Here is a 16,248-nt window from a genome sequence, read left to right on the forward strand (position 1 = left end):
ATATATATATATATATATATATATATATATAGTCAGATTCTGGTTTCTATTCCATTCTGCTATTTGCTTCCATTTTATGGAAGGGTTTATCCCAGTCACATTCACATTTATGATTACTGTGTATTTCTTTCCATTCTATTTTTTCCCATTTAACCTTCTTTTTACCCTGTCCCTCCTGTAAGTTCATTTTGCTTCTGACTATTGCCTCCTTTAATCTACTGTCCCTTCTATTTGCTGCCCTCCTTATCCCTTTCCCTTCCTACTTCCCTGTAGTGGAGATGAGATTTCTGTAGCCAACTGAGTGTTATTCTCTGAGCAAATTCCGATAAGAATTAAAGTTCAAAATGTTGCCTGCCACCACCTCATTTTCCTCTCCACAGTAAAAGCTCTTCTTTTTACCTCTTTTGTGAGATAATTTCCCCTCCCACCCCCCAAAAGGTTTATACTCAGTTTTGATGGGTAGGTGATTCTTGGTTGTAATCCTATCTTCTTTGCCTTCCAGAATATAATTTTCCAAACCCTCTGGTCTTTCAATGTGGAAGCTGGCAAATCTTGTCTGACCCTAACACCATGATATATGAATTGTTTCTTTCTGGCTGCTTGCAATATTTTTCCCTTGATATGGAAATCTGGAATTTGGCTTATAATATTCTTGGAATTTTTCATTTAGGGATCTATTTTGTGTGATTTGGGTGACTGGTGGTGTCAATTTCTGTTTTACCCTCTGGTTCTAGAATATCAGAGAAGTCTTCCTTTATAATTTCTTAAAATATGATGTCTAGGTTCTTTTTTTTTTTTTTTTGATCATCGCTTTCAGGTAGTACAATAATTCTTAAATAATCTTGGCTCGATTTCTTTTTTTTTCCTTTTTGGAGGCAACTGGGGTTAAGTAACTTGCCCAAGGTTACAATGGCTAGTTATTTTGTGTGGGTGTTAAGTGTCTGAGGCTAGAACTGAACTCGGGTCCTCCTGACTCTGGGGCTGGCGCTTTAGTCACTTCACTGTGCCACCTAGCTGCCCCTCGATTTATTTTCTATGTCACTTGTTTTTACAATGAGATATTTCCCATTTTCTTCCATTTTTTCACTCTTTTGACTTTGTTTTATTGCTACTTGATGTCTCATGGAGTTACTAGCTTCCACTTGCCCAACTCTAATTTTTAAGGAATTAATTTCTTTAGTTGGCTTTTGCACCTCTTTTTCCATTTGTCCAGTTCTACTTTTTAAGGAGTTCTTTTTAGTGGACTTCTGTGTGTGTGTGTTTTTTTTTTTAACCATTTGGTTAATTCTCTTTTTTAATGTTATTTTCTTCAGTACTTTTTTTTGTGGCTCTTTTACCAAACTCTTTACTCTCTTCATAATTTTCTTGCATCACTCTCATTTCATTTCCTAACTTCACCTCTCTCTCTCCTATTTGATTTTTAAAATTATATTTGAGATCTTCTAGAACTCTTATTGGGCTTATGTACAATTCACCTTTCTTGTTCCTTTGATGCTTTATTTGAGAAAGTTTTCACACTGTTATCTTCTTCTGGAGTTTGTGTCTTGATCTTAACTTTTTATGGTCAGGTTCTTTTTTTGTTGTTCTTGCTGTTCACTAGTTTTCCCAGTCTCTTTCTTGCCTCTGAACTTTGTGTTAACGTTGGGCTCTGCTGCCCAGGTGGCGTGGGGCACTGTCCCAAGCTTCAGGTTTTTTTGTGTCACTGCTTTCAGAGCTAGTTCTTGTGGGTGGGGGGGAGTGGTCTGTAAGTTTTCAATGTTTCCAAGGTAGTATGATGTAAGGAGAGGTGTGTGTGCTCACTGCTCTCCTGCCCTACGTCTTTACCCAGAAAAAGACTTAGTCCCCTCACAACTGCCAGTGTCAGTGCTCCTTTTTGCCCCAGAACTGTGACCCGGAACTGCTAAGGGCAATGTAACAGGGTCCTGAACCCAGTGCCAACCCCTGTAATCTCTTTCTGACCAACTGTCTGATCCCCTTACCACATGTGAGCTGAGAGCTCTTGAAATTGCTACTCCAAGGCCTGCTGCTGGTGTGGCTGCAGCTTGGCTTGCCCTGTGCTCTGGGCCCAACCATCACCCCTACACGACAGACCTTTTCTGCTGACCTTGGGCTGAAAAACTGTTTCACCCTGCCCCTCCCCCCTTTCGTTGGCTCTGCCACTCCCAAATCAGATCTGAGGAGTTATTTTAAAGTTGTTTAGAGGTGAATGTTGAAGAGTCCAGGGAACTCCTGCCTCTATGCTGCCATCTTGGCTCAGCTACTACCTCGCAGTGAAGTCCTGACAATTTCCTAGCTCAGCACAATGTCTCTGCTGCAAAGGTTGCTCAGCTAGGCTCTTAGAATCTGCTCCTCCCTACAACTTCACTCTCAACTGCCAGGGCTAGCTTTCCCTTGTTTCTAGAGCTGGCTCATTTCAATTCCTAGAGGCCCTGCTCCTTGAGCTTCCTTGCTCCCCTAAGTGACTCCTTTTCTGTATCTAAATCTATCTGCAGTCTGTGTCTGCTCCCTCAACTGTTCCTTTAACTCTCTAGAAGTGACTCCCCAACGGCTGGATGGGGTGTCTCCTAGGCAAGTAGTTCCACTGTTAGACATCCTGACCAACGGGAGAAAGAAAGCTTCTCTTCCCTCGTTCAGGGGTCTTTTTCACAGGGAGCTCCCGACCTGTCTTCTTCCTGGGCTGAGATATTCAAAGCTCTACAAAAGCCCTAATCATTGCTCAGAGAAAAGGTTCATGCTTCTAGAAGGATCACTGCATGTTAACAAACTATTACTTCTTGTTATCTACTCTTTGTGATTTCTTTTGATTTTTTTGTTTTTATCAAAATGATTTCTTCCTGCATTTCTCCTTATTCCTTCTAGAAATTCAGCCCATACAGCAATATTTTTTAAAGAATAAAAAAGAAAAAATTGGCAAAATTGATCTATATATTGAAAAAGTCTGAAAATATATGCAATATTCCATACCCACAGACCTTCCTCTTAAAAGTTGTGGAGGGGAGATGTCTTCTACCTCTTTTATGAGGCCATGCTTGTTATCTGTAATTTTGCAACATTCTCTGTGATTGTTTTGGGGTGGCTGTTCTTTCCACTTTCCACTGTTGTGGTCATCATGCTTGATTTTCTATGACTACATCAAACTTTGGGCACCCTCCCCTCCATACAAGAACTCAAATTTTGCCTCTGCTGTAGCTTACTAGTACAAACTCTGGCTAGTGCATCAAAATTCAGGCTCTATTACTGACTTGAGTCATCTGTTAATTACATTCTCCCTCACGAAAACATCAAGGCACCAAAAATTATTCGAAAATACTCAACCAAGGACAAGCCTGACAATAAAGGGCTAAGTGATGCTGAAATACAAGCATAAAGAGAAGGAGGAGGAAGCCAACTCAGGAGGGCTCCCTGAGAGAAGGGGGATGGCTGTCAAAGGCTGTGAAGAATGAAGGCAGTTTCCAGAGTCTTTCACGATCTCCAGGTGATCTCTTAAGAAGGCTCCCCATTTGACAGGCACTTCCCCTTCGCACATCTAGCACCAAGTTAGGAATGGCCAACACACTCTGGACCACACTGTTCCTGCCTTCTTAGAGAGCTAACCCAACCCAGGGATTAGTATCTCCTTAAGGAGACAAAAAGGAATTGGCAGAGTTCATGAGAACACAAGATGTTCTGTACTGCATACCAGGTGAAGAGAACGCTACAGCAATCAGTCAACATGAGGAAAAGAGCTGGCCTCTCTGGCTCAAACAGGACAGAGTGCCCGTTGTTCTGTGCTCTGACCCAGAAGTAAAGACCAAAGAGCCTGCTGATTGTCACTGAACCCCAGATGCTCTCATCCCTTTGTGAGCTCAGGATCTGCCTCACAATCTTTCCTCCTCCTTCCCACACACATACGATGACCTCTCAAATACTCTAGCTTCCAGTTCCTTAATCTGCACCATTCCCATAGCTTATGCCTAGGCAAAACATGAAATCTTGTCAACACTCTAAAGTATTTGATTTTTGTCCTCACACATTCTAAAATTCCTTCATTTGAAGACAATCCTTTTCCAATCCATCTTTTCTCTGTTCTCACCATGACTTCCACTCTCTCCACATCATAGCCCCTCTACTGGCTACACTGTTCACCTTTATCTGTTTTCTTTGGTAAACCAATCCAATCTTACAAATACAGTCTGTAGGAGGCTACTTCTGGTCCCTACTGCCTTTCCCTTCTGTGGCAAGGTAAAGGATGAGCTTGAAATGTTACAGCGCCAGGGTGGTCTCTTAAAAGCAGTTGGAGATAAGGGTTTGGAGCTCAAAGAACACACAGGGATGAAGGATACAAATGTAGGGATTAGACACAAAGAAGTGGTAGTTTAAGCCATGGTAGGGAATAAGCAAGAGTATATCTACAGAAAATGGTCAAGAAGGGACCTATTGAGGAATGAATGATCTAAATAAGTGCTCCAGAAAACGATGAGAAGGTACTGTTAGGTATAAGGAGAATCAGGAAGAGTGTGGTCTCCCTTAAGCCAAAAAGAGACCATCCTACAGAACAGGGGATTAGTAATATCAAAAGGAGCAGAGATCAGAGCGTCTGAGAACAGGGAAAAAAGGTCAATGTAGTGTAATGAGAGCCTTGAGAGAAAGTAGTTCGATTAGAATGGTGGGGCAGCTGCTTGATTTGAAGGGGTTGTGAGAGAGAAATGAAGAAAAAGCCATCAGAGACTGGAAAATTTTTAAGTTTAATAGTTAAAGGGGTTACACATGAGCTGTTAGGTATAATGTAAGCATTCACTGCCTAAATGTGAAATTAATACATTTCTCTATATTTATCTACAAAGCAGTCAAATACACGGTAGACTGGAAAGGGGGCACTAGCAGTTGAGATCAGGAAAGCTTTCATGCAGAAGATAGTTGTATGAGCTGCATCTCAGAAGAAGAGAGGGATTCTGAGGTGGAGCTAAGGAAGGACACATTCCAGGCTTGGGACACTGGGAAGGGAGATGGAATGGTATGAGTGAGGAAGAGAGAAGGTCAGTCTGGGCAGGCTCCACAGAGTGGGTGTGTGTGTGCGTGCATGTGTAAGCAATGTCCTTTGAGGCTAGACAGAGAAGTTGGGGTCCAGCTGTAGAGGAGTTTATATTTTATCCTAGAGGTAATTAATAGGAAGCTAGCTGAGTACCAAAGTCACTTGCTGTCAGTGTGCTGAAAGGACCAGAGTGGGAGAGATGAGGCAATCGGAAGGCGGTAGCCGTGCGAGTAGAGAGAAGGCGTGTTAGGGATGGTGTGGGGGAGGAAATGGCAAACGGTGGCAATTGACTGGATACGTGAGTGAGGAGAGGAAAGAGCTACTCAGTCTAAGGCACCAGAAAGATCGTGGTCCCTCGCAGAAACAGAAGAAGGGAATGTTTAGGTGGAGAAGATATTAAGTTCTACTTTAGACATGTTGAGTTCAATAAGTCTTTAGAGCATGCACTTTGAAATATAGGCCTGAAGCTTTGGGGAATACATAGATGTGAACTCTCCGCACTTAGACCCACGGGAGCCAACAAGCTCACTGAGAGACAGGACAAAGGAAGAGGGCACAGCGGATGACGAGTCAGCAGAAGAGCTGTCAGGAGAGAGCAGTGTCATGGGAGCTCAGAGAACAAAGACAGTCCAAGAAGACAGGGCAACCTCCAGTGTCACATGCAGTAGCAGAATTGAGAAGGAGGACAATTAAGAAAAGACCATCAGATCTGGTCAGTAAGAAATCACTGGTGACTCTGGTGAGAGCAGCTTCAGAGAGTGATCAGTCAGAAGGCAGATCTGAGAGGAAGAGGAGGCAGCTCTTCCCAAGGTGTCTAAGAAAGGGAGGAGAGATCGAGGACTGAGGTTTGAGGGGATGGAAGGGTCTATCTAGCCAGTTTTTTACGGATGATGGCACTGTAGATTTGTCTGAAGGCAATTAGGGCAGCTAGGTGGCACAGGGGATAGAGGGCTGAGCCTGGAATCAGGAAGATCTGAGTTCAAATCTGGCTTTAAGATACTAGCTGTATGACCCTGGGCAAATAATTTCACCGTTTACCTGAATTTCCTCATCTGGAAAATGAGCTGGAGAAGGAAATGGTAAACCATTCCAGCATCTTTGCCAAGAAGATCCCAAATGTGGTCACAAAGAGTCACACGACTGAACAACAGCAGCGACAACTGAAGGGGGCAGGGAAGGAACTTGCTGGCAGGACAACCTGCAGCTTAGAGAAGGGGAATGAGCACAGATACAGTCTTGTGGAGAAGACGAGAGGGGCTGGGACCAAGTGCCCAGGCAGCGGGGCTGCTCTGGAAAGAAGGGCCCCGGGACGGGCTGCAGAGAATGGCCAAGAGACACGAGTTCTCGGCTGGGAGAGGGAAGGTGGGAGGAAAAGGCATGGCGGACATCAGAAAGGAAAAGATGTGGAGAGCTCCCGTGGATGGAGGTAGGGAAGGGGAGGCAAGACAACATGGATCTGCGACACATCGGCTGCATGTTCAGCAGCTCAGAGGCAGAGAAGGGGGACGGCAAGAGTGACCTGGGGCTGAGGCTGGACAACACAGAGGAGGGGGTCAAGCTGTCCAGGAGCACAGAAGAAATGGCTGAAGAGAGAGGAGAGGGCAGCCACAGCAGGAGTAACAGCCTGAGAAGGTCCTGAGCATTCAGGGACCAAAGGTCTCTGTAAGAGGGAAGTGTAAGAAGAGGTAGCACAACGTGTAACAGCCAGATCTAGTGTGTGACCATCCCTGCACGTGGCTGGTGGCACAGGACCAGCAGGTGTTGGAGATAAGAGGACCACTCAGCTGGGCCAGGGGGAAGGGCTATTTCTTCTTCAGGGACTGACCAGAAGGAGACTGGAGGCAGGGACTTCTTGAGAGCCTGAAGATTCAGGAGCCCTAGAAAGGCAGCTCATACCTGCTTCCTATAGGGGGTGATCACACCAATGTCCATCACTGACACAACGCTGCAGATGTGTTTCGTAAGGAGACAGCAATAGCGCATTACTTGGACTGCTTCCGCTGGATTGAACCAGGAGGGACTTCTTCCTTCACGGGTTTCAGTGCCCTAAATTAGAAGGTAAAAGCTTCAGGAAGAACAATGTGACCAGTGCCCCAAAACATCCCAAGGACCCCTTCTGTGGGATCTTAGGTAAGCCTGCAGTGTGGTCTCCTGGCTGAAGCATGCCCTTTACATCCAGGGCACTCACCAAACCCAGGCCTCTTTGGGGCAAAGAAGCCCCAGGCAGCAGTCCAGACCAGTCACTTCACAGCGCTTACATCCTGCTCCTGTCCTGGCCTGCCTTCCCTTTTTCCACTCTCAGCTGGTGAGTATACTCACAGCCATCATCTGCTGCTACAGAAGAGAGCCTGAGGAGCCTGCGGGCTGAGGGCTGAGCTCCATGGGCAGAATTGGTGGGCCCTTTGCCCACCAGAGCTTTTCTCCTCAGCGATGGCTGCAAGGGCTGGAAGCAGGTGCAAAAGCCACTGCTTTTCCTGGAGTGCTCAGGCTCAGGATCCTGGGCCAGCCACCATCTGAAGTAAGGTGTGGTGGCCCCTGCGGCCTCCCGAGTGTCGTTCCGGAGGCTGAGGCTGGCTGGCCCTAGAGTGGCAGGTGGTGGTGGTACAGGTGGAGGTGGTAGGCACCTTCTCCACCACAGCTGCTTCTGGCAGCTTCTCTGCCTAGGCCTGGGATGCTCCCTTTCCTTGCCACTATAGCTCAGGATCCCTGGCTTCATTCAAGACTCAGCCTTGCCAGCTGTATGACAACCAGTCAAAACTTCTCAGCCTCAGTCTCTCCATCTATAAACGGGTTTAAGAACAAGTGGCTTTTTCTGGTCCCCTCACTTATCAGTATTTTTTCCCTTCCCAAGTGATCATGAACGCACCTAACCCGTTTATACGTGTTTTATGCCCTGAGAATAATGTAAGTTCTGAGGGTCGGGCCCATTTTTTCAGTTTGTCTTTCTATCCATTGTGCTTAGCCCTGTGTCTAGTACACAGCTGGTGCTTAACAAATGATTTCGGGAGTAGAATCTAATCTTGTCTTCTCTCTCAGAACTCTCAGCACCGTAAAAGCTTCACTCAGAAGGGTCTTGGAGTCCGAGTTCCAGGTAGAAAACCCTCCTCCACCATCCTAGGGGAGAGGGCAGGGGCCCCTGAGCCTCTGTTAGAACTCCTCCTGTGACTGCACAAGCACAGCAATCACAACTGCGCTTTCTGGGAGGGCTGGCTTGGTTCTCAACGTCTGTACCTGCTGCAGAGCTGGACCCGCTATGTGCAGAGCACAAGCATGCAAGTTCAGGACTGTGCACACAGAGCGAGTTTACCACACTGGCTGAAGTCATTTTTGCTCAGCCGAATGTCATCCCAGCCATACAAGAGGACATCTACCCCGTAAAGACACCGTGGCCAAGGCAGCTTCCTCCCCAATGCCCCCTCTGCTGTTCTCACTGAAGGCTGAGGATCTTTTTTCCCCCAAACCTACCCTAATGCCATGGAAAACCAGAGGGAAGCCTTTCTTGGGTAATTTGTCCCAACCCAAAAAGGAGTTGACAACTTTGGTATCAGCGCAGAATTCCAGTTCTTTGTAGTAAAAGAGCTTAGAGGGCAATGAAAGCAATGCAGAATGGGACCTGTAGTTCTTCACAAGCTTTGTAACCTGTAAAAAACGAGATCCCAAAGATGTCAGTAAAGTCAAACTCTATATGCACAGGAAAGTTTTCTGAAATAGCAGTTTTAGCTCCAAACTTTCTTTTAATAATCTTAGTGGAAAACAAGACTGCTTTTAAACCGTTTGTCCAAGTAATCTCTTGAATACAAAGTTATTTTCAGTTTTACACACGGCATGACACAACCAAAGGCCTACCGATATAAGAGCCTTGTTCAGTTTGATATGAGGAGGCAGAACCAGGTGCAAGGGGCGGAAACCAAGAGGGAGACGCGGCTCAACATGAAGGAAAACTTCCTACTGACCGCAGCCTGGCAGCCTGAAGGGGCAGAGGCCCCGTCCCATTCTCAGGGAGGATGCAAGCACATCTCCCGAGGTCACTCTGTTCTCTGAGGGTCTTCCCTAGGGAACAGATGTGTCATCAAGGGAGGTTCCCGAGACTTTCTGAATTAGGAGGGGTCTGCAGGAGGACAAACCAAACCCACTGACTGGGCTGCAGACTAGCTTCACCGGGTACCTCTGCTGAGTACTCTGATCTAAGCAAGAATAGAAGCCTTTTGATCTGGGCAGAGGCTGTGACGGCAGCAGCATCTCATTGGTCTGAAGGAAAGGCCAGCTCCAAGCCCCCCTACTGATACCTCCGTTTGCTTGTAGGTTTTGGGAGGATGCTGTAAACTATGGCTCAAGGTCCAATTAAGGAGGAGACAGGTAGGCCAATGTCCACAGCAGCCAAAGCTGCCAGCCTCCTCACCAAACCTCCCCGGGGACCCTCACTGATGATGTAAGCAGCAAGCAGCCAAGTGAGTAGGGCCCAAGAGCCAGCAGCAAGGAGAGAAGGCAGAGGGGATTGTCCAGAGACCTGCTGGGAACATGATACATGTTTGTGTTTCTGCACCTAGTGTCAAATACCAATTATGTTCACATCAAAACAGGGTAGTCCTCCTATTATGGAAATTCAAAGGGATGGAAGATTATCTTTCCATGATGTGAGAGAGAATAAGTTTTTTTTTAAAAGCATTAAACAAATGCATTAAAGGCAAAACACTGAAGAAAAATAACTTGATGCACTGAGGAAAGCTAACCTGAGGGGGCAGGGAAGGAGGGGAGTGGGATAACAAGATGCCAGTGACTCCCTGGAGCTCCCTAACAGAGATAAGGCAGAGGCTGGACTCTGTAAGAACAAGTAGCTTGGGTTTTTTTTCTTTTTCTTTACAATGATGTTTAAAACTTCTGGGAGGGATTCAATTCAACACAAAAAATTCCTTAGCATTATTCCTTTCTGAGTTCCACTACTCTGAGAGGTGGAGGAGCCAAATATCATTATTCCCATTTCACAGATGAGGAAAGTGCAGCTGAGGATGGGTGAATGACCTGCCCAGGACCAAGCTGGAGAAGGCCTGGTTTGAGACCCAAGGAAACTCTCATTAGTCCTACATCCTCCTCTTTCTCGACTCCCCTTTGCTGTCTCTGGTTCCCTCCCCCAGAGGACATTAGGAATGTGCAGGGGCTGGCGGGAGAAAGGCTGCCAGGTGCTAGACACAGGTACAGACAGGTGGTGTGCTGTCTCTCTAGCATATTAGGTACAATGTGACATTACTGATGATAACAATTATAACTAGCATTTAGTTAGCACTTTGGGGCTTGCAATGCATGTTCTAAAATGACCTCGTCTGAGCTGCAGAACAAGCCTGGCAGAAGGGTGCTATTATAAGCCCCTTTAACAGACAAAGGTTCAGTGCCTTGCCCAGGCAGGGCCACCCCGCTGGTGTCTGGGGCCGGATCTGAGGTCGGGTCTCCCTGGTGCTGTCTGTACACTGCCACCTTGGTGCCATGGCAAAGAGAACAGTTCACTGGTTTTGATGGTGGTGTTCACACAACAGGATGACAACTTCTTCATAAAAAACAAGAGAGGCACACTTACAAACACCCCTTACAGGTCACGAGTACCGGACAGAGGGAGAGAACCAGCAGGGAGCAGGAAAGGGTTCCTGCAGATCAGGCCTCTGCCAAATGTGTCAGGGCTCTGCTTTTGAGATTGGTACGAACTGCCTGAAATCCGTTACTCTGTGAACAGCTAGAAGGGTCAACCCTGCTAGCCTATTATTTACTTCTGGTGATTCAGGCAGGAGACAAATGCTTGTGAGGGAGGGAAAGTGAAGCCCTCAGGGGAGTTGCTCAGAAGGGCTTCAGGACAGACTGGTGATTTGGGAAGTAAATGTGTGCATTAGTCAGCACACGGGGATGGGACCTTGATCTCTGTACCACAAAAGAAGTGATATGCTCTTGGTCAGGGAGGAAGCGTGTCTCACGAAGTCTGGTGAAAACGACCTAAACCAGAGAGCTTTAAAGGGAAAATGAGAGGGGGAGGGGAAAGCTGCCCATCGGAAGCAAGAGAGTAGCAGATGCGACACTTTCAGAGGATCTCCTGACAGGAAGCATGAGCTCCCAGGAGAAAACAGCCAAGGGAAGAAAGGAAGAGTCCTTAAACTCCTCGGGCTCAGAGCCTGCACACAAACGTGAGTCTCCCTGATACAGGACCCACTAGAGCCCTGGCACAAGGGGACCCACCAGAATATGGCAACAGAAGGGCACACCTTCATTCAAAAGTTAAGAGAATCCATTAGAAGTGCTGTGCGGTAGCATTACATATTAAAAGCCTGAACTTGCATGGAGAAACCAGCAACACATGGTAGGGTGGGACAGCGGAATGTTTCTTCCAGCATGTGGTCCCTGTCCTCAAGGAGCCTGCATTCTAATGGAGGAGGGAGGGGGAGAGGCGTCCCCATGGGGGTCTGGGCCCTTTCCCCAATGGAGCTTCTACGGGAACTTGCCAGCGGGACAAGGAAGAATGCAGTGGTATTTATAGTGTACGAACACCACCAGCTACCCAGCCAAAAGGGGAAAAAGCTGATGTCCTCAGAAGAGAGATGGCAACCCTGGCATGGAGACCCTTAAACACCGCGACGGCTGGCGTTCCTGTTTAGGCACATTCTGGATTAGATGGCTGACGATTGAACGATGCCATGTTGGGATTCTGAGGACTTCAATTATCTGGACATATCCACTGAAGGTCCTTTGGTGCTATAATCAGAGCATCGGACAAACTCTGAACCTATCTGATAATTTCATTTTCAAACAGCGGAGGAAACGACAGGGTGATTGTGACCAGTAAAAAGGTAAGAAAAAAACAGAGGAGGGTCTTGGAAGTGATCACTCCATCTGAGGCTGGGATCCCTCACAGAAAAGCCAGGCCTGTTCACAGGCACACTACACCCTGGACTCCAGGAAAACAGACTTCAAGGACTGTGCATGAAGAAGGAGGAGCCCATGGCCTAAACGCTCAGAACAACTTGAAGATGGTGACAATCCTTAGGACACAAAGGACTTTTAAAAAAGTGTGTTGAGAACGAGATCAAAGGGATCTTTAGGGCCAACGGGGCAGCGGTAACTGATGAGAGAAGCAGATTGCCTGATCTTCATTTTGCTTCTTTATTTACTCTACCAAGAAGAATAATGCTAAGACCTGCCCAAAGACCAGGAGCTGCAACTGAGGTAAGCAAGGGAACAGTGAGGGAGTCTTGACACAGGCCTTCTGAGGAACTAAGAGAGCCAGAAGATGTCACTGTCTCCAGGAAGAGAAGCCCTGAAGGAACAGAGGCCTGACTTTCACCCACCACAGTGGAGCCAGAGAGCAGTAGGAGGCAGGACCTCTGAGAGAACCGGGGCAAGGCCGGCACTTCTCTTCCCTCGACGGCAGTTTCCTCATCTGTGAAATGGGAATAATGCTTGGCTTCCCCCTCTCTCAGAATGGTAGAAAGAAGAATGTTTACTGCATGAACAAAATCAGCCGCAAAACCCCCTCTTTGCATCTGGGACCCCTCTGAAGTCTGACATGCAGGGGACCTAGCACAATGTCTCCAAGTTCAGAAGAGCACCGTGCAGACTGGATGGCTGGGGAAACGTCTGGCCTGCTGCCATGTGCATGGGCACTTGGCATGTGGCTCCAGAGGTCAGAGCAACAGCAGATGTCGTTTCAAGAAAAAGAAATCTTCCTAATGATCGGCTCCTTAGAAGAGGCCAGTCTCTTTCAGGGGATACATTGTCTTGACCCCTCAAGTTCTGGAGGGAGAAGATGCATTCCTTACCAAACGTTACAGAGGAAATCCCTGCTCAAGCAGAGACTGGTCTAGGGGTTATCTGGGGCCCCTCGATTCTGTATCTGCAGGAAGAAGAGAGTGGATGCAGCCCTGGCTCCAAGAAGAAGCAATCCCATTAGCAAAGGGATACAGGTCTGGCTTGGGAATGGACAAAAGGATGAATGCTGAAGGATGTTAAGACTGATTCAATCACCTTTATTTCTGTAAGTGACTTCCAACACCAACTGTGTGCTTACTGTGGGACAGGAAAGGAAGAGAATAGTAAAGAGGTGTCTAGGAATGGGCCTGGCGCATACCTGGGAGATGGACCGGGGTCGTCCCAAGCAGGGCTCACGTTCAGAGGTGAGGAAGCAATCAGCGCATTGTTCACTGAGGGGAAGAAGAGCTTCAAACCCCTGCCCTTTGTTCCTCCTGTCTTCCCTTCTTCAGTCCCTGCCAGAACTGCCCAGCCTCTTTCTGGAAGGGCTTAGAAGGGGGCTGTTGCCCAGCTGCCACCCAGCCCACGAGGCAGCACCCAAGTGGGCCTGGGCTCGGAGCTCAGAGCCCTCGCTGCACCTCTTTCTTTGGCAGGCTTTTGATTTTTTGCTCCTCAATCCCCAGTCAGGTAGGCCAGCAGACCCTGGGTCTGCAGGGAACTGTTCTGACGGTGCAAACCTTCAGTCTATAGTTCTGTAAGCTCCATCCTGACTGGACGTTCTAAGCACCGGCCTCTCCATGGCCCATCAGCAGGACTCCTGTTGCTGCTGCTTCTGTGGGTCTTACGTGCATTAAGAATTCCTCATGTGTAGTAACCCCTTACCTAGTTCACACTGCACACTGACTAGCTTATTCCTTCCCCTGGGAGAGCCCTGGACAAGAGCCAAAGCCTAAGCTTTCCCTAACTGGTGAGCCAGAGAGGGACAGAAGACATGCACTTCCAGGCTGTGGGGCTTCTCCGCTGGTCCCTGGCCAGAGACGGGGCCTCTGCGGCACCCCAAAACTGCTAGGCACAACTGTTCCTATTGTTTACACTAAGGCAAATAATCTGAAAACAAACAAACCCCCCCAAACACCAGCCCGTTGCTTCTGGGTCTAGGGAGGCCGCTCTTAACAGCAGATGGCACTGGTTCCTTATTTCCACCACTTCTCATTCAACCGCCACACACAGTTCTGAATATCTTATTGCGCCAACTGGATCCCAACTCTGGGGGGGCAGAGGTGGGGCCTATCCATACTCCTTTGTTCCTGCCCCACCCCCAACCTCCTCACCCTCCACAGCTTCCTACAGACTAAGAGCTAAAACACTTGTCTAATGATTTACTAAAAAAATTCTACTATTCAAACCAAGCCCAGATCATTTGATGATAAAACCTATTTTTATCTTGTCATTTACTGGAAGATTTTCATATGTATATCAGTAAGTATAAGGCTTAAACATCTTAATTTTTCTTCCAATAAAATTCACTGTCATTTCCATTTTGAATGTACAATTAAAATTAAAAATCAAATTCCACAGAAGCTCTCAACTCCTTTAGATAGCATCAGAGGTATTTTTCACCAGCTGAACACCCTCCGTCCAATCCTAACACCTGTACCAGGCCAAAGTCTCAGCTACTCTGCGGCGAAGTAGGGGAAATCAGATGCTTCTAATAGAGCAGGGAAAGAGAAGCAAAGGGCCAGGCTGGCAGCTGTGCTCCTAATCCTTGCACTGGGCTGGCATCTGAATGTGGCCTGGCTTTCCTCGAGGCCACAACTGACTGTTCAATGTGGCAGACAGTGTGCAGGAGAAAGACGAGTAAGTTCTGCTTAACAGCACCATCACAAGCGGAGACGATGTTCCGGGGGGCAGTTAGTTCTGCTAGAAGATGTAATCACTGTTGCACATGGGTGACTGGATGGCCAATGGTGTTGCATCAAAAGCATTAGCAGTACTATTGAAAACCAATACGGTCAAGGCAACATTACGTGGGGTAGATTTGGAGGAAGCCTGTGAAGCCAAGAGGGAAATAGGTTTTGCACATCTCCACATATATAATGGATATCATATTTTTGCCTTCTCAATGAGTGGGGGAAAAGGCGAGAGAAGGAAAGAATTTAGAACTCAAAATTAAAAAAAAGTAAACATTAAAAACAAACAACAAATAGATGAAGAATAAAATTTTAAAAAGAGAAATCAGAAATATTGTTGAGAACTCACTGTAACCAGATGAAATCACTATTACTTTGGATGATCAGCGGGGACACCAAACAGTCAAAATGATAATGATGATCGTGTCATTTGTTAATCGCCAGCTGTGCGCTGGGAAATGGAGAGGCCAACAAGAGCGGGAGGAACGCCTACGCCCATTCCAGCAGAGGGCGAAGCCAGGCCATGGCGCGGTACCTGGCACAGACCTAAGCGGCACGCACACAGAATGCACACAGACCAGGCAGTCTGATGAAAGGCGGGCTCAGTGGGGAGTGTCAGGGAAGGCCTCCGGAGAAGGCAGTCCATGACGATGACATCAGGCCACAATAGCAGCTGGTATTCCTAGAGTGCCAAGAGAGAGGCAGGGGCTACCACCATCCTCATGAGTAGATAAGGAAACTGAGGCTTCCAGGCTTGCTCAGGGCCACCTAGCGAGGAAGTGTCCAAGGCTGGATTCAGACTCAGGTCTCCAGGATATGGCCCCTTTGTAAAAGGAAAGAAAGAGAGCTGGCACTGGACTTACCAACAACGGATTGTAGGATCCACAAGCACCAAAGGTGTTTTCATCTCTCAGATACAAGGGTCGAGACATGAGTCTTTCCAACATGGACACGTTCAATCCATAGGCAAGAGCAAGTCTGGACTTGATGACTGGGCCAAGCTGCATGGGGTCTCCGGCCAGCACGATCTGTGACACACAAACAGCGAGAACACCAAAGCCCCTCCTTCTCTGTGGGTGCATGAGGTGCTGGCCTCCTCGGGCCCCCACACACAGACATGTGCCATACACACAGTCTGATGCTTCCCACTAACAGCACCATGACAACGACTCGTCAGTGGTGAAGCCTGCCCCAGAGCAAAAACCCTGGGCCAGGTCAAAGGTGTCTTAGAAAAGACCTTCGGAGGCAAAAAAATCATTAGTAACTTCTGCTACTAACTAGGCATCGTGGCTTAGCAAAGCCCTGACAAGGGAGGCTCACACACCACACTCCCCAAAAGCCTATAAAAGCTGTGAGGAGACAGCACTGGGCCCACCCCAGAGGACATGGGGCAAGCACTTCCCTGAACGTCACAGGATGAGGCCCAAGGAGGATTCTGGGAAGGCAGATGGGACGCAGTGGCCATCGACAGACCAGTGGAGCCAGCAGCCTTACAGAATTAATCGACTTCAGGCCAAGGGGGTAAAAAGCAAGATTATCAGCAGCCTCAGCGACTCCGGAGGCCTTCAGAATCATGAATTACGGACATTTCTGTGCTCAGTGGCA

General features: G+C 47.6%; 1 protein-coding gene across 1 annotated transcript in view; it reads right to left on the reverse strand.

Moving 5' to 3' along the window:
- Nucleotides 1-16,248, reverse strand: part of MOV10L1 (Mov10 like RNA helicase 1) — a 62,728-nt gene that overhangs the window by 7,339 nt on the left and 39,141 nt on the right. Inside the window, exons 21-23 of the mRNA XM_069102970.1 lie at nt 15,507-15,671; nt 8,477-8,650; nt 6,908-7,057 (exon numbers count right to left, since the gene is read on the reverse strand). Coding sequence (XP_068959071.1) covers nt 6,908-7,057; nt 8,477-8,650; nt 15,507-15,671 — 489 coding nt within the window. The remainder of the gene's footprint in view (nt 1-6,907; nt 7,058-8,476; nt 8,651-15,506; nt 15,672-16,248) is intronic.

This window comes from Petaurus breviceps, unplaced genomic scaffold (genome assembly GCF_028583685.1).
Source record: "Petaurus breviceps papuanus isolate PSGF00001 unplaced genomic scaffold, PetGlider_PUasm1.0 558, whole genome shotgun sequence".
NCBI classification, from domain to species: Eukaryota; Metazoa; Chordata; class Mammalia; order Diprotodontia; family Petauridae; genus Petaurus; species Petaurus breviceps.